The following is an 18,823-nucleotide window of genomic DNA, read 5'->3' on the forward strand; positions in this document are numbered from 1 at the left end:
GTTTAATAAAATATTTTTACTGTGTTATCTGTTGCATTGCCCTGGTAGAAGTGGCCCAGAGCCAGGAGGTCTGAGTAAAGCAGGCTGAGCAAGCAGACAAAAGTGAAACTAAAGCCAGGCAGAATAAAAATAATCACCTCCTCTACCTAAACACCCAGATCCTTCTGCAAAATCGTTCCTTGAGAGATCTACTCAGTCTGACTGCTTTGGCATTCTTTCCACTCTTCAGTGAGAATCACAGTTCTCACTCCTACATCAACTGACATCTTGCCCTCTTTAAAAGTAACAAATGGAAAGAAAATACCTTAAAGAGCTCTTCTAAAGACCCTCCCTCTTTCCAAAACCCAGTCAACAACCTATTCTACAAAATTAACCCATCACACCTCTTAGCAGAATTTTCCCACAACATACCAAAAACCTGAAGATGACTGAATCTGTGCATTGAGATAAGAAAGAGCAGCTTATTTTATTTTGAAATCATTAAAGATCAACAATTAACAATTAACTTATTGTGTAATTTGGAAGGCAAATGGTTACACCCACAATTGCAATTAACTATTTGTAAGGGTTGTGGAATCGTTTCCTATCAATTTGGCTAGAGCTTTCATTTCTAATTACTATTTAGAATGTCTCAGAACAAAATCAGAACACAATGCATAGGCACAAAACATTAAACGTAACTGATACATAACAAATGTGCTGTGTATGAAATTAATTCTGTGAATTGAGTATTAAGATCTTGACATGCAACGCCTAAATTATTCACATATTTTAATATTTACAGAGAAAACAATGCAAAAATGTAAAAAATCAGTATTATAATGAGTTGTGATGGATAATGGAAGCAATATTACATACTGCTACTGAAGGTGAATAAATACTGAGAATCTGTGAAGCACTTGTCTGTTGTGAAAGACAGAAGTCACCTACTGATGAGGTGACTAATCAGTACTATCAGTACTGATATAGACTAGTGGTCAGTCTTATCATGCAGTTCTTAAATGTGGGACTCTGATGCACAGATACAACAGACTGGAAAAGATTCAGCTTTCTCACACCACAGCAGCTGACCACTGTAGTGACCGCACCTCCAAAAAAAGCGGGAATACAAGTCCCAGCCCTCTGTAGGCACATTGTCTCACACTCACTCACTGTACTGCTCGATTCTCCAATGTCTCACATACAGTCACTGTGCTGTGCTGCTAGACTCTCCAGTATCTCACACACAGTCAGGATGTGAACACAGGTTTGTGGAGTGAAAGGTAAGATGGTCTCTTGTTCACCCGCAATCCAGTCATACAGGTAAAAGAAAATAAAAATAAAGGTTGTGATTTTAATGTAATGTGTAGCGTTTCTCTCTCTCCAGGCAGTGCTGATGTGAGGCTGGTGAATGGAGCCAGTCCCTGTGAGGGGACAGTGGAGATTCACTATAAAGGAGAGTGGGGGACAGTGTACAGTAATAACTGGGATATCAGTGATGCTACAGTGGTGTGCAGACACCTAGGCTGTGGATCTGCTCTTTCAGCACTAGGAGGTGCTCACTTTGGACAAGGATCTGGATCAGTCCTGTGGCACTCAGTCTCCTGCAGCGGTTCAGAATCTGGGCTGAGGGAATGTGGAAAACAAGAAGCAAAACAGTTAAATCTCCCTCACAATGTGGATGCTGGAGTGAGGTGTTCAGGTAGGAGGAACTCCTCCACTGATCTAGAGTCCATCATCATGTCTTTCTACCTATGTGGGGACCAGAGGTACAAATACAGAAGACAGGAGACTCTGTCTGAGACTCAGACTGTCTGAGAGCTACAGCAGGACAAACACCTCCTGTCTGCTGTCTCTCAGGGAGGGAGAAGACACTCTTTCACTGAAAGCGAGATCAAAGCACAAGAATTCATATCATAAGACAGTAAAACGAACGATTGATTGAACTGAACAAATCAAAATCCCGGACCCTGGATCTGTATGTCAAGGGTTTCAGAGTAGTGACTTGGGTTACAAATCCAGTCTGTCCACCAAACAATGTAAATTATCAACCCCTTTCATTTCTCAAATAGTCTTGTTCTCCACTTTACTACTCCCTCTCTCTATAGCTATTTTTAACAATGATAACAATGAACCTGATAATTAACATTTTTTATTAAAAAAGCATTATATACTATTATTTATATAGTGCACATAACTATAAGCAATACATAGATGCCATAAATATGATGTAATCAATGTAATTGATGTAATTAATAAATATATTGTAGACATATTGCAAATTCAGAAACTGCACTCTTCAGTTTGAGAAAACTCTTCTCTTATCTGTGTGTCTCTGCAGCACGAAAACAGGAAGCCTCTGTCTGTCTGAAACAATAGCTCATCCTGTCTGTCCAGGACATTTAGTGTGTCTGTATCTATTTCACTGTGTCTTTAAATTTTTAACACTGGTGAGTAGAGAGTCTGCTGGGGTTCCAGTGTGCTGTGGGGTGAAATGTCTGCTTTCCTGGTGTCAGGTCAGCCTCCACCAGGTCTTCAGTGGATCTGGTCAATTTTAGGTGTGTTTTAATTGTATTTCGGTGTCAGGCGTTAGTAGGTCTGGTCAGTTTCAGTTGTGTTTTAATGGTGTGGTGTCAATTGTCAGTGGATCTGGTCAGTATCAGGTGTGTTTTAATGGTATTGTGGGCTCAGTGTCGTGGAGCTCAGTGCTGCAGTGCACTGTGTGTTCAGCTGCAGTACCAGCTGGCCTAGGAGATGATTCTCACTCAGAGAGTAGTGAATGTCATTCTGGTTCACATGAATGTAAATGAAAGATGAACTCTTAGTACAACACTGGATATAAAAAAATAACTAAAACAGTTTTGTTGGGCTTATTAGAGTAATCCAGTGATTCATATTTGCGTCTAACCTCACCCATATTGTAATATGGGCTAGATTATACTGGTGAAATTCTGAACCATTTTCATGATGGGGAATTAAAATTTTAAAAATGGCTCTGTTTAAAGACCTGTTTAAAGAGGTTGGAGCATGTTCTCTGTACCCAGAAGATGACTGAAGACCCTGATATATGTAACTGGTGCTGGAAACTGTGAACACCAATAAACCCTGTCTATGGTGCTTTTTCTGGAATCACCGCCTCACATAGGGTCTAATCACCACCCTCTATGGGAGACCAACCCAGCTTCCATGACAAAACCCAGGTGTGTATAAATAGAGCTGAACTCCATGACAGTGAGTGTTTTGATGTGATTAGATATTATGTGGATAAGCACAACTCCTGTAACGAAAGCGTTCTTTCAGGACCCTATCCAAACAACACGATCCGGAGTAGAGTGGGAAAAACACAGGGAAAAAGCATCTGGGAGTCAGTAATGAAACAGGGGGCGTGTCCATGGTGCGCTGGTGTTCAGGGGAGGTGTGGTCTAGGCAAACAATCCAGAAATAAGTCCAAGGGGGAATCCAAGCGGAGGCAAAAGTCCAAAACCGGGCTTCCATCTGAGACAAACTGAATAAAAACAGGAATCGGGTCGAACCGGCTGGGGAACGGAAACAGGAACTAAAACCTTAATAGGACCAGGCACTTCCAGGTCCCGGACTCGCCTGGTACGGAAACCAATGCAGAACCCAGAATAGAGTTAGCGCCTATCTTTTAAAGAGAACTTAAAAGGGGGCTGGAACAGGGAGCAGGTGCAGAGGGTGAGTAGAAAACAAGGAAGGGCTGGAGAGTCCATAAGAGGAGGGGTTAACGAACGTGACACTCTGGTCTGGTCTGCTCCAGAAATGCCAGGTTGTGACAGTCCTGGTCTTGTCCATAGTGTCTGTCAGTGCCCAGGTCAGAGGGTCCTGCTTGATTCTCTTGTTCCACGGGTGGTTCTCTTTTTATCAGTTCATAAATATCTATGCTTATATCATATCATAAATGCTTTATTTGCTGGAACTAGAGCTGAGTCTCTGACAGTCAGTCTGAATGCTGACCTGTGTCTCTATTGTTTCTGGGAAGAGTTTTACAGATGCTCACTGGACTCCTCAGTAGTATCTCTGGCCCTGGTGATGCCAAAGAGACAGAGATGAAAATCATACACTCAGACACAGCTACACTAGCCATTCTGTGTGTACAAGTCTCTTTCATTTCTTACTCAAGAGCTGGAAATAGACCCCACACTGCAATTTTAGGATTAAATAGCAAATAAGCTGAATCACTGAATCCTTTTGTACATAAAACAGCAAAATATCACTGTAAACCAAATATTTTTAATATTATAGTAATAATTGTTTGTGTTGGAAGGAACTTGAGAGATCTGAGAAACCCTCAACACCCTGGCAGCATCATATCCAAGAAAAAGGAACAAACTAATTTCATGATTGTTTTGTATTTTTTGTGGGCATGTTTTTATTGGAGAGGCTGTTATAGTGAAAATCACTATCAGGCCTCAAAATTATTGAAAGTTTACAGTTTCATTTATTGCAGGTCAATTGGATTCACTTGTATAGATTTAAATCCAACAAACCACCTCCAAACCTGACAGTTTTATGAGCTACCACAGCACAAGAGCTACAGAATGCAGGTTGTTTACAACTTGTACACATAATCTGATGACCTTCATTGTTGCTAAAGCTACATTTTTCATCGTAGATCTCGGCATGAGACTTCAGTTTCTCTGACTGCTATTGAGACTTCATGAGCTGCTCCTGTTGTCTGTCTAGATCTCAGCCCTCCTTCTTTCTCTCTTAAGATCTCAGTTTGTACTGTAACTCTCTGATTGTCCTTCTGCACCCCCTCCTGGATGAAAGGGTGCTGTGGCTACACTGACCTGCCTATATTAATATATCTAAAAAACGAAACTGAGTTTATTTAACAGTTTATGTGTCTGGTAATTTAGAAATGCTACAGAAACTTTTAGATGGACTAACAGATGGTTTCAAGCTGTTTTCAGTTTAGGATTAAAATATTTAATACAGAAGATCTACACATAGTTATCTCTTTACATTTACTTTAGTGTATCTTTGATATGGCGGGCCCATGAGTGGAAAAGGAGCACAGCAAATTAATTATGTCTGGAGCCTGGGCAGCGGCGAGGACTAAGGCATTTATTGGATGATGATAATTGAAAACAGAAGGAGGACTGGTGGAAGGCTGAGATGTGCAGATGAGGCAAGAAGGAAAACGGCAGGCAGGAGAGATGTGCCTGGAAATGCAGATGGGTCTGGGATGAGTGGCAAGGTCTGGGAACTGGAGCTGGGAGACCAGAAACTGGGAAAAAACTGTAGTTACCTCCTGGAAACCTGAAATAGAGAACAAACACACTAGGGTTATTGACTCAATGTCAATGTCTGAAAGGTTCCTCATTGCTTAAATAATAATTGCTTACATTTATATAGCACCTTTATGGACACTCCACTCAAAGGGCTTTACAGGTAATGTGGTCTTTCCTTCACCACCAATGTGCAGCCCCACCTGGATGATGTGACGGCAGCCATAGTGCACCAGAACACTCACCGCACATCAGCTCTCAGTGGGGAGGAGAGCAGAGTGATGAAGCCAGTTACGAGAGGGGGGTTATTAGGAGGCCATGATTGGTAAGGGACAATGGGAAATTTGACCAGGACACCAGGGTTACACCCCTACTCTTTTCAGGAAACGCCCTGGGATTTTTAATGTCCACAGAGAGTCAGTACCTCAGTTTTATGTCTCATCCAAAGGATGGCATCTGTTTACAGTATCTAGAAGGTCCCAGGACACAGGCCAGGCTTTTATACTGTTTTACAGTATAGTGTCCCCACTAACACCTCTTCCAGCAGCAGGCTTAGTTTTTCCCAAGTGGTCTCTCATCCAGGTACTGACCAGGCTCACACCTACTTAGCTTCAGTGGGTTACCAGTTGTGAGTTGCAGGGTGATATGGCTGCTAGCAAGGTCCCCTAACGAGGCTGATAAGCTGATTGTTGAGGATGGTCCTGACGAGCTCCTTCCATGTGTGGAATTCGCCATGGAATTTGATGGACTTATTGCAGGAGCACTGGGGCTCGTCAGGGCATCACAATCATGTTATGCAAACTATTAATTTGTTTTAATACTGCTACAATTTGTCAGATGCTTTGTGTATACCTGTGTCACATGTCTGGTCAAGTCTATTGTACTGGACATAGATGGATGTGTCCCTGACTGTAAAACTAGACTGAGATTACAACTACCACGCCAGAGCAGTATGAGACACTTTAAGCACACAGAGGGTTCACTCTGGTGTTTTTGATGAAGTACATGCTAGAAAGGGAACTAATAAGAACCTCAGTTAGTCTTGCAGCATCCTGAAGATTAAGTGTCAACTTCTCTTCAGGTACAGGAGTGCGGTTAGCAGGGGGCAGGAGTCTGTGCTCTGGCAGAGTCGAGGTTCTGCGATGGCCGTCCTGGGGTACAATCTGTGAGGCCGACTTTGACATGAAGGACGCGGAGGTCGTCTGTCGCCAACTAGACTGTGGATTTCCAGCAGAGCTGCTGAGAGGGGCTCATTTCGGAGAGGGGCAGGGGCTGTTCAGGACAGAGGAGATCCAGTGTCAGGGAAATGAAACCAGAATCAACGACTGTCCCACCTCAACCAGGGAGTATCAGAGCTGCTCTCACAGAAACGACAGCAGCCTGGCCTGTACAGGTGAGAGCACTGCTGTCTGGACTGATCCCCAGCTGTGTAAATCAACTCTCATTCTGAGCAGTGTGGGCTAATTACTTCTCTTCCTCATAACTTTGCCTACTAACGTTGAGAGTATTGTCTGTTCTACTGTGTCATCATCTGGTTTAATTAAATACCTAAAGACAGAATCACACCTGATTTCTTTTTTAGTTTGCATATCCTTGCTTTTCAGAATATGTTTTGCCACTTTTTAGACATTTTAATTAGCATATGTTTTTGCCTTTTGCATTTCAGGGCACTGTATATTGGGCCTCAAGCTAATATCTTTGGATCCGTCAGCAAGCTGCAGCAGGCAGTGGTCTTGTGGTCATGTGATTTCCATATTGCTTGATTCATTTTTGTTTGTCACAGTGTGACAGATAATTACTCTTGTGTATTAAAGTTAAATATTATTCAATAATAATGTGTAAGTATGAGATGTTATTGGACAATGAATACACTGTAAAATCAACCATTATAATACTTAAATAATTGAACACTGCGTTCATACAGTACAGCTCCTGACTCCCCTGTCTTTTGTATAAAGTCTAGAGTGGTATTAATGCTCTATGGCTCCTGACTCGCCTGTCCTGTCTGCAGAATACAGTGGCTACAGGCTGGTGGGCGGCCCTGACTCCTGTTCTGGCCAGGTGGAGCTACAGTACCGCAGTGAATACAGGGCAGTGTGTGACCAGTACTGGGACCTGAGAGATGCCACTGTTCTCTGCCAGCAGCTGGGCTGTGGGGAGGCTGTAGCAGCTCCAGGACAGGCCTGGTTTGGACAGGGCAGTGGATACAGAGGGGTTGATGTGTTTGACTGCCGGGGCAATGAGACCCATCTCTCTCAGTGTGCTGTCTCTTCATGGGGCAGAGCAGATTGCCCTCACGGGCAGGACACTGGAATCATTTGTTCTAGTAAGAATTAACATATATTTATATTTTCAGAATTAATAAAGCTTCAAATAAAAGTAGGAGGTCAAATCGAAATCTCTCCCACTTACTCACAAAACAGCCAAATCTATTTACCTCCAACTCAGCTACACCAGACCAGAAGTTCAAAGTGCCACTGAAAGCAATCCTCTTACTGGAATCACCAAGCCTTCCCTTCCTTTTCAAACTGTCCTGACTTCCAGCACAACCATGGTCACCTCTCACTCAGACCTTTATTCCCATAATCCTCTCTCATTTACACAGAGGTCCAGCACAACTTCTCAAGACCTCAAGACCACCCATTATTCCATCATTTCCTCCATCCTTTTCTGCCCTCTCTTTTCCTTCCATTACCCACCTCTTCATGCTGTTCTACAGGAGCCTGCCCTGCAGCTAATTCCAGCTCCACCCTCCTTGTGTTATTAACACACAAGTCAGTCCACATTCACATTCCTCATTCACAGCCCTCTCCTCCACAGATGCCAATACTGCAGTTTGTGCACCATCTAGTGTCCCAGTCACCTGTTGAGGTGCTGAGAATCTCTCCATCCCCTTACACGTGGGCTCAACTGACCTGCCCAGCACTGGCACATCCTCTTCAGCCATGAGGAAGCTGCTGCACGGATGCAGTTGAAGTGAAGGAAGGGAAACTAGAAAAGATGTGCAGAGTTATGGGCACCCAGCCAGTATTTATACTGAACAGAGAGGAAGTTTGAGATTAGAACTTGTCCAACCAAATGTCTGAAACCATTTTGAAAATTATTAGGAATATGTTCAAAACAATGTGTTCTGATTTAATAAACTGGGATGTGTCATGCTAATTTAATATGAAAAAAATGTTGTTCCCGATAACCCTTATGTTTTATGATTCTGATGTGAGAATGACAGTAAACATTATGATTCATTTTTATAGGTTCCTCCCTGTCAGCTCTAGACGGTGGAGTCCGGCTGTCAGGAGGAGAGAGTCACTGTGATGGCCGGGTGGAGGTTCACTACAACAGCACCTGGGGGAGACTCCTCCAGCACTCCTGGGGCTACAGAGAGGCGTCTGTGGTCTGCAGACAGCTGGGCTGTGGATCTGTAGTGCAAATTTCCAACTCCTCTGTGTATGAGACAGGCGACAGTGCTGTGTGTCTGACAGGTATTCAGTGCTCTGTAGTACAAGTCTATAACTCCTGTCTGTATGGGACAGTGACAGTGCTGTGTGTCTGATAGGTATTCAGTGCTCTGTAGTACAAGCCTATAACTCCTCTCTGTATGGGACAGTGACAGTGCTGTGTGTCTGACAGGTATTCAGTGCTCTGGGGACGAGTCCCACCTGGTGAACTGCAGTTCTCCACATACAGTCAGCTGCAACACTGGACAGGATGTTGCCCTGATCTGCTCAGGTAGGAGCCACTCAAAGTAATTTTTGATTTTTAACATATACATATTGTAGGACATAAAACACAAACACTAAAATTCAAAACATATAATAACAGGACCTGGAAACAACAGTTAAAATATTGTAAGAAGTGATATTTGTACCTATTTAAAGTCTTAAGCCCATTAATTTGAACAGGTAAAAAGCTGGGATAAATGTTTCCTGAAATTTGAGTATGACTGTAGAAGAGATTCCATATGTTGTTCAATCGAATCATCCCATTCTGTAGAGATGCAGTGTTTAGTCATCAGGTTAATCCACTCCTGACCACAGATGTGAGGCCTGTACTTCTAATTCAGTAAGAGCTCCTTTCTTGCAGTTGTGAGCAACAGAGATAAAAACTAAGAATATCTGCATGACAAGTCAAAAGATTAGTTAAAACAGCTGGGAATGATGAAATCCTACAGCTTAAGGAAACAAAAATTGTATGCATTTCTTTTTTGAAAATGAATGATTGGTGGGCAATATCAGAATGTATGGATATAGATGCACTTCCTTCATCATGAGCAGAGTATTGAAAGGAACTGCTTTATTAGGTCCATAAAAACACTCTTCTTAGTTGTACTAATGATTGGTAATGTCTTATATTGATTGAGCTGGATTTCAGTGGATATCACAAGAAAATAAATATTAAAATATTCCGATTTCTAACAACTCTATTGAAGATAGAGTATCATGCTGTCACAGAATCCAAGTGCAATTTACGGCTGGAAGGATGTGCCCTTAAACATCTTGGGATGTAATATCTTGGGAACTATAGACATTATTAGAGGCCTGGTTCAGAGCTTGAATTGAAGCTAATCTCTTGGTTATAAAGCCTGAATCATCAGATTTCTTGTATGTCTTACTGTGTACAGTCACTTGAAAGAAATATGCATAACACGTTTCATTTTTCTTTCTTCAGAATTATTTTTTTTCATGTTGAGGCACTCTGAGAAAGATGAAAACATAAGCCTTGTCCTATGAGTCTACTACCTTAGATAGACATTTGAGACAGATTGAACAAATATCCCAAAAATGTCTGCGTATATTAAATGGAGACATAACCTGGAATGTTTTTTCACTTTCCCAAAAAAATAAAACAATATAAAAAACACTGAACTAGACAGTGCTGGAGAGGCTATATATATAGCATTTAAGCAGTAAAAAAGAAGACTTCTTCCTAACTGATTACTCGCTGATAAGAATCTGATTGATCTTCACTTGACTGACAGGCTGACATGAAAAGTAAAAGTAAGCTTGGCTTTTGCTAAGAATTTCCCTGAACATCTATAATAGGTCCCTAAGCCTGTGAATGGTCTGACTTCACTGACTGACAGCTTTTTATACCTCTGTTTGGATTTTCTATAGGAGGTATAATTATAGGCTAAAAATCTATAGTTTTTCCCTAGTTATAGAAAACTTTTTTTTATTATTTCTATAATATGAAATCCTCTATAATGCATAACCAGGCCAACCAGAGAATCACCCTGCATCCTAAATGAACAGAATATCATTAATATGATGCCTGAAAGAGAATGAAAACCTTTTATTTTAAATCTCCTTCACCAACTAGGGGAGAATGTATTTAGCCTGAGGACCGCACAAGGAAGGAAATCAGACTTTTCTTAAATTACAAGTCTGAGATCCCTCTTAAACAAGGTTCACGTTATTTAACTAGAATGTGAGCTCCAATTCTTCTCATCTCTTCTTTCTCTTATATTATATATTAATATATTATGCTTATATTTTATCCTGTGAATTTCGACTGATGACTCTAATGAGGAGGTAAACCAAAGATTCCCTTTGTTCCTCTGTGCTTACGAGTTCTGCAGCTGAGTAAACTACTACTTTTTAAACTCCTAATGTTTTTATATTCAACGATAGCTTGAATGGCACCACACCACCTATAATGATATATGTGTCTATATCACTGGGTATTGTCTCTCCTAGCCCAGCGCTCCCTCAGGCTGGTTGGGGCAGGTAGTGACTGTGCTGGGAGGCTGGAGGTTTATCACAATGGCTCCTGGGGGACAGTCTGTGATGACTCCTGGGACCTGGCAGACTCTCAGGTGGTGTGTAGACAGCTCCAGTGTGGGATGACCCTCAGTGCCCCAGTGCCGGTCTCCTTCAGCCAGGGAACTGGACCTATCTGGCTGGACGAGGTGGGCTGTCTCGGGAATGAGTCGTCTTTATGGGAGTGTCCTTCAGCAGGGTGGGGACGGCATGACTGTGGACACAAGGAGGATGTGAGAATCCTGTGTTCAAGTAAGTGGGCTAAATAATCCAGAATCTTAAATTCCACATTGGAATTGGATATGGTTTGCGTCTGGAGTGCTTAAATATATCTTATTGAGGAAAAGACTGAACTGGATGCAGAATTAATTTAAAAATAAATATTTATATACTGATGGAAAAAAGAAATGCAACATTTTCTGGAATACATATACTATAGTTATAATTTATGTACAAGCAATACAGCTTCTGCAGTGAGGCATTGCAACTTGCCAATCACACAAAAACCCGTTAGGTGCTGTTTTACCCAACAAGTTCCAGGTGGAACAAAGGCCTTAATTCAAAGGTTAGGTCACTGCATGAAAAAGGCCACACTTAGTCAGTTTTCTGTGCATTTCATAATGCCTCATATGTCACCAAAAGCAAGGAAGAGGGCCATTGGCATGCTGAAGGCAGGCATGTCATATGCCGGCTTTGCTAGACACTATGGAGTAAGCCACTCCACTGTGTCCCAGCTGCAGAGAAGGTTTCAACAGACTGGCAGGACAGATGACCATCCCAGATCTGGTCGCCCTTGAGTGACCACACCAGTGCAGAACCGACACATCAGACTGGTCCATCTGAGAGATCGTTTCAGATCTGCCACCCGTAATGCTGCTGAAACTGTTGGCAGACACAATGCCCACATCAGTGACAGACCCTCTGCTCACACCTCCTAGATGTCACACCCGACTGGCTTCGGCCAGACAGAGGCTGCGATGGACTTGTCAGCAGTGGCATCAGGTCCTCTTCACAGATGAGTCACACTTCAGCCTTTTCAACGCAGATGGGAGAGCCAGAGTATGGAGGAGGAGGTGTTGTGTTTCTTTTTTCCATCAATATATTTATGATACATCTGCACATATTGACATCCCAGTGAAAATAAATAAAGAGATAAAGAAACTCTGGCACTGAAGGTAAATATATGAATCTCGGTCCTCCAGTAAAATCTAGGTGCCAGGTCTCATGGCTCAGTCACTTAGTTGTGCTGCTGCTGAATAGGCAAGCTGATCAGAAAGTTGCTGACATTTTGGATCCAATTATTTTAATTCTCAAAGACTTAATGGAACATTTAATCCTACTGACACATCTCTCAGACAAAGCTTTGTGTATTACACTGTCCAGATTCTGAAATGAACAGGACCACACACTCCTGTCACCTTTATGTCAACTGTGTGATTGTACAGCTGTCCTTGTTTCATTATGTGAGTCAGTTATTACTGCATTAGTACAGGAAATGAGACTGGTAACTGTTCACATTTTTTGTATTCCGCCTCTAACCAGTTCAGAATGAAACTCTGGGCTCTCTTATTAGGGTTTGTTTCCATTGACTTTCCCTGCTGTCTTGCCAGATCACACTCTGATGAGGCTGTCTGCAGGCTGTTCAGGACAGGCAGAAGTTTACTACAATGGCACCTGGGGCAGTGTTTGTCAGAATGGGATGTCTGACATCACAGCTGCAGTGATCTGTAAACAGCTGGGCTGTGGAGACAAGGGCACCGTCAGAGAGACAAACTCCAGGCTGAGCCCAGATCCCAAATGGCTGGACTTTGTCTCCTGTCGCAAACACGACTCCACCCTGTGGCAGTGTCCCTCCTCCCCCTGGGGTCAGAATGAGTGTGAAGACAGGGAAGTGGCTGAGATCACCTGCTCAGGTACAGACTGGAGAGTGATGCTTTTTCAAGCAGTTCTTAAATTATTTTCACATGTTTAGGGCAAGGACTTTAAACAGAATTCTTGTCAATATATATATATAAACAAGTAAAATTAAATAAAAATAAATGTTACACCTTATTTTCAACAAGTTTCATTCTTATATGATTATTAAACTACGAAGGTCCTGGAAAAGAAGCTGACAGAAGCACTCCAGTCCCTCAGCAAGAGCAGCCTCAGCAGTACTGCCCAGGTGAGTCCAGTGAGCAAAACAGTCGGGCACACTCCAGCCCTGAGCTGAGGAACAGTAACTGTACTGTTCTCTTCTAGATTCACTCAATATCTCACTGATCTCTTTGGGAGTCAAAGTCATTAAGCAACAGCAACATTCTCTTCTACAGTCGCTCGGTAACCTCATTGCTCTCTTCTAGAGTCACTAAGCTGAGGACACTCCGTAAACTCACTGCTCCCTTCTACAGTAACTGAGCTGAGGGCACTCGGAAACCTTGATGCTCTCTTTCAGTGTCACTATTCTGAGGACACTCAGTAACCTCTCTGTTCTCTCTCAGTCCCACTGGCTCTGCGACTGGCTGGAGGCACAAACTGCTCTGGTCGGGTGGAGCTGTGGTATGAGGGCTCCTGGGGGACAGTTTGTGATGACTCCTGGGACCTGCAGGATGCCCAGGTGGTCTGCAGACAGCTGGGCTGTGGGGACGCAGTGAACGCAGCAATAGAGGCCTCATTTGGACCAGGGAGCGGCGCCATCTGGCTGGATGAGTTGAACTGCACAGGCAGTGAGCTTCATCTGTGGGACTGCTGTCACTCTGGACTGAATCAGAGCAACTGTCGGCACAAGGAGGACGCAGGTGTTACCTGTACAGGTGAGATTGGAGGGATAGAGGATGTTCAATACATTACAAATTTGAATTCATATCTCTGCATGAGTTTCTTGTTCTGTCATTGTCATTGCTTTAAATTAATCACCATTATAAACAGGGGTACCAATAAGATCCTGCTGAGCTATATACAGTAACCAGATATAATTAGTTCCCTGACAATCTAGTCTTCTAGTCTACATTTTGCTCTGTCTCTGACCCCCATTCATAAGCACTTTTGTCCTCTTGGACAAATGTGAAAGCGTTTCTGTTTGGACAGACAGTCAGACCATGTGTTTGTTTGCTCTAAAACAAGCTTTTTTTTCTTCCAAGGTTTGCCAGTTACAGAAGCTAATCTAACAGCAACAACAGGTAAATAACAAGGCTTTCCTGTCCCAAATCACCTCTTTTCTCCAATCCTGGGTTTTCAAAACTGGTCTGGTGGAGGAGGTGGGTTGACCTTCTGTTGGTTTTTGCTGACATCACAAAACGGGGACCCTGGAAAACTCTTAACAGATAGTAAGAGACGTCTGATCTAAGCTTCGAGGATTTGTATTCAACCAACACTGCATCTCCCCTTCTGAGTTCTTCTCCTTTCCTGGCTTTTCCAGTTGTCACTAAATCACCCAGACAGCCAAAGCAGGAGGCAGGAGGCTGGACTGTCCCGGCTGTGGTCTTCTTCCTGCAGGGAGCTCTGGTCTTTGTGCTTTTGGTCCTGCTAGTTGGGCAGCTGATACAGAACAGGAGACTGCGTAAAGGTAAGAAGTGAGTCCAATTGGGAAAACCCTGAGCAGAGCTTTGTGTTTATTACAGTGATAAGCTCATGCAGGAGGTCATGTATGTGCAATCTGGAGTTATAAAATCCATTTATTTGCAACTGTATATCCTGATAATTAATCTTAATGAGAAATAATCTATTCACATTGAATTTCAAACTATACATCGACCTTACAAGGTGAGAGATTCTTCCCAGGTGAAGTCAGGAAATCAGAGCTTCCAGACTGGGTGTCCAAACCTGTGCTATTCAGAATTCAGCTCTCATCATTTCACAATCAGGCAGTGAGATGTGTGCTGGCCTTCACAGAGCTCTTACCTGACAATAAACAATAAACAATGGTCCAGGGATTGCAGTCTAGTGAGATGATAGGCCAAGGTTCTGGGGATTTGAGTTTTGCATTTCTGAAAAACTGAGCTTCTTCTCCTTGTTCTGTGTGCTGGGAGTATTATAATCCCTGAAAAGTGATGCCATGTCTGTGTGGGGGAGAAGGGCGTAAGAAGATGTACAGTGTACGTTGTGTATTGTACACTAGCCCTGGTGCTTCAACGTGAGGTTCTTCAACAGTCCACTTCATTCTGTACAAGTGATTGTTGTTCTGGTGTGACAATTCTGTGTTCTCTTAAGGATCCACTTGGTCCCACTTGTCATTTTAGGTATTTGACAGACACTTCTGAGTGGTCACTCTTTTCACATTGAAATGACCTTCACCTTATTGCATCAGGAGACTGCTGCTGGTTTCTAGTTTGCCCCTTTTTCTGGAATGGCATGATTATGAATTGCATTGCTTTGTTGTTTTCACATTCACATTGTTTTCACATTCTATGTGGATGTAATCAAAGATCCGAGGTTCAACTCTGAGAAGTAATCAACCTCAATTATCCACAGAAGTATCACTCATGAAGTTAACCTGAGTGATTTGTGTTCCTTTAATGTATTCCTTTCTGCACTACATATGCACTATATAAGATATACAAATTAGAATTTCAAGAAGCAGCAACGGTCTTCCACATCTAAGTAGAAATGAAAAAAAGGAACTTATCCTTGAAAGATATGACAAATAATTTGTATTAAACTCAACATGTTGAATTGCATATTTGCTATTAAACAATAACAAATGGTTTTGTCTCCCTTCTGATAAAAAAATACCCATAAAAAATATAATATTAATAATAAAAATATGTTTTAAACTTTTTCTCAAGATATGCAGCAATGTGTCTGCTTGTCTGTTGTTTTCCAAAGCTTTAGCTGAAGCAAAGGTCAAGCCCATGAATGAAGCTCTCTACCAAGAAATTGACTTCACACTGACTGCAGAGGGAGCCCTCAGGAGAGGTGAGTGGACACACACACTGGCCATCAGCCAAAACAGCACCCTCTCTTGTACAGGAGGCAAGAGAACATGCCTCTCCGCACTCAGTATTACAGTCTCAACACTTGAAGAAACACACTGCCGCAGAATGTGTGTGCACAGGTTGTCATTGCTGACTCTGTGGACCAATTATTATAAGATAAGATCATTTTATTGGCCATATACAATTACTTGTATTAGGAATTTGTCCTTTCGCATACCCCAACTTGCTCTCCATGAGACACACATATACAGGGAGAGAAGCTTGGGATCAGAGCACAGGGTCAGCCATTTATATGGCACCCCTGGAGCAGTTGGGGTTAAGGGCCTTGCTCAGGGGCCATGGGATTCAACCGACAACCTTCCAGCCACAGGTTCAGATCCTTAGCCACAGACCCACCACACCGCCTTCACAGCAGCTGGAGAAAAATCTTCATTATTTTAATAACTGGATGTGAATTTCTTGATTAGCAGTGGATGCACAGCACTATTAAGCAACACATTTGAATATCACACCTCATAGCAACAGTGAATTTACTCTTAGGGGAACAGTGCATGAGGAAAGATAAAGACTTATTCTTGTTTAACTGAATAGAAATAATTCAGTGCAGCATTCATCCTGTCACTTTTTAAAAGCACAAACTCTGAGTTAGTGTTCACACCCTGGTTTTTCCCCAGTGGGAAAAGACATCAGATACAGTGAGGCTGCTATCTGACTGCAGGTATCTCTGCTCTGTCTTCCTTTTCACAGGGAGATTCCTCTCTGATGAGGTGCCCTCTGAATACGACGATTTGGAGGACAGTAAGGGAGACCCAGACCCAGGTAAACATAGCCCCCTTGCACATGTGTTTCTATCAACACCCTTAGAAGAAAACAAGTTTGTTGTTCGAAATCTCGGTAAATCAATTTGACAATGCAAAAGGCTCAGTGATGTCTTTGTAACATGCTTGTTATGTCACAGGAGTGGTAGTGTGATGTTGTTGGGTACATTAATGCCACCTTCAATAGTAAGTTCATTTTTGCAGTCATTTTCACTTGATCACTTTTTAAATATTTCTTTTCACTTAGTGTTATAACAAATCCTAAGTCAAAGTCATAATCCCACTTTCAACCCCAATGTCATAATTCTTTAAAATTGCAGTACATGATATGGGTCACTCATGGCTTTGTGAGTCTTATATCACCGAATCATATACTTGTCATACAGGGATGATGTGTCCCCATCAGTACAGTGGCACTAAGCATCAATCGGTCCATTTCACAGAAACTAAATAACTACTCATGAAAAAGTGTCACACACAGCTAAAGTAACAAATTGATTCCATTCCATCTTATATGTGTTTAATATAGTCTAAAACATTTTCATTTGTATGAAATCAAACTAAAACGTTGCCACTCTGTGGTCAACATAAGATACATATTTCCCCAGATCCTCCTCATTTGTATCTTCCTAGACACAATTCCACAGACACACACAATTATACAGCCACACATACAATTGATGACGACTTGCCTTCATATGTGTCAAGACTGTACTAAATGTGTTACACTTTTTTGCATATAAGTAATGATATTAAAATATTTTTTGTCTGAATAATGGACAGTTTCTCTACAAACCTTTTTTTCTTGGTTTCCTACAACCTATTGAGATATAGTGGGGAACAGATAGCTGCATCTACTAAAGAGTAAACTTTTCATTTTAGAGGATGAAATAGTTTGACGTAGTTAGGAGTAATTAAAGAAATTAAAATATAGAATCTAACCACATTCACAAGAAGTAAGAAGCAGAAGAAGAAAATGGCAGTGTGTTTATTGAAATTAATTTACTAGGTGAAACACATACTGTAAGTAATTGATCTCTTGTTCCCAGGAAAACTCCTCTGTGATGAGCTGCAGTCTGAATATGATGATGTGGAGAACAATGAGAATGATCCCATCTCAGGTGAGGGCTGTGGAAGCCAGGGGAGCTCACAGTAGGCGTGGGAGGTTCAACAGGTCTTCAGATAGTTCACAGGGAACCATTCTAAAGTCAACTAGACCCAGGACCAGACCTTAACTGTGGTTCAACTGTCAGGGGGTCTTCAGGGTTTAATCCCAGCACATTGAGAAAGAGGGTTTCTTACAGTGGGTCTGACTCAGTCTCTGGAGTCCCATCTGGAATCCCTGCTGAGAAACAATACATTTCTGAATAAACATCTATTATTCTATTAGTGTTTTCTATTCATATATTCTGTTTTCTATAGAGTTTATAACAGAAGTTTGGAAGAAAGATTTTATCCTAATCTCACTTGCTGTTCTTCTGAATTTAAATGTACCTATTGGGATGTTTTCACAATTAAACAATTACACAAATACAGCAGGGAATACCTGAGCATTTGAAAACCCTGGTAGGCATGTGTAACAATACTTATACTCATCTGAAATAGGGTATTAAACACAACAAATGTGTCATCATGGATAAAGTCAGAGAGCTCTCTGAAGACTGCATATGAGGTTATTCACCAATCTCCCCTCAGAAGTGCCAGATGCTAACAGTCTATTATAGGAGGTGTTCCGTAAGTGTAATCCCTGACAAGGGAGGATTTACAAAATATTACATGGATGTAAATAAATATGATTTCTACTGGACTTTATGTACAGTACTATAGAAATTACAATATAACATTTTTAGATGTTTTTAAGCGAGACACATGATCTAAGACATACATCTGTTTTTGATGATTCTGTTTCTGTTTCATGGGGGATATGAAAAAATCTGGAGTGCACATATTCTGTATTTTTTAATTTTCTATTCTTGCCCTGACATACTTCTGGGCTTTTTTACATTAAGGGCTACTAGGTCTGAAGCAATGTACCCAGATATCAGAAGCTAGTTACTAGTGATTTTTTGGAATAAACTTTTGTATTCCAAAATGTGTACACT

At 41.8% G+C, this 18,823-nt stretch overlaps 1 protein-coding gene across 1 annotated transcript in view; it reads left to right on the forward strand.

Moving 5' to 3' along the window:
• The window catches only part of LOC148809381 (scavenger receptor cysteine-rich type 1 protein M130-like), a gene marked incomplete at its 3' end in the record, with an annotated part of 30,893 nt that extends 13,051 nt beyond the window's left edge, over positions 1-17,842 (forward strand). The window contains exons 8-21 of the mRNA XM_088909273.1: positions 1,367-1,681; positions 6,313-6,624; positions 7,243-7,557; positions 8,486-8,713; positions 8,862-8,960; positions 10,928-11,242; positions 12,601-12,903; positions 13,086-13,154; positions 13,471-13,782; positions 14,110-14,148; positions 14,388-14,534; positions 15,794-15,883; positions 16,651-16,722; positions 17,771-17,842. Coding sequence (XP_088765399.1) covers positions 1,367-1,681; positions 6,313-6,624; positions 7,243-7,557; positions 8,486-8,713; positions 8,862-8,960; positions 10,928-11,242; positions 12,601-12,903; positions 13,086-13,154; positions 13,471-13,782; positions 14,110-14,148; positions 14,388-14,534; positions 15,794-15,883; positions 16,651-16,722; positions 17,771-17,842 — 2,688 coding nt within the window. The remainder of the gene's footprint in view (positions 1-1,366; positions 1,682-6,312; positions 6,625-7,242; positions 7,558-8,485; positions 8,714-8,861; positions 8,961-10,927; positions 11,243-12,600; positions 12,904-13,085; positions 13,155-13,470; positions 13,783-14,109; positions 14,149-14,387; positions 14,535-15,793; positions 15,884-16,650; positions 16,723-17,770) is intronic.
• Positions 17,843-18,823: the final 981 nt, after the last annotated feature.

This window comes from Atractosteus spatula, unplaced genomic scaffold, assembly GCF_055471065.1.
Source record: "Atractosteus spatula isolate fAtrSpa1 unplaced genomic scaffold, fAtrSpa1.hap1 Scaffold_142, whole genome shotgun sequence".
In the NCBI taxonomy this organism is placed as follows: domain Eukaryota; kingdom Metazoa; phylum Chordata; class Actinopteri; order Semionotiformes; family Lepisosteidae; genus Atractosteus; species Atractosteus spatula.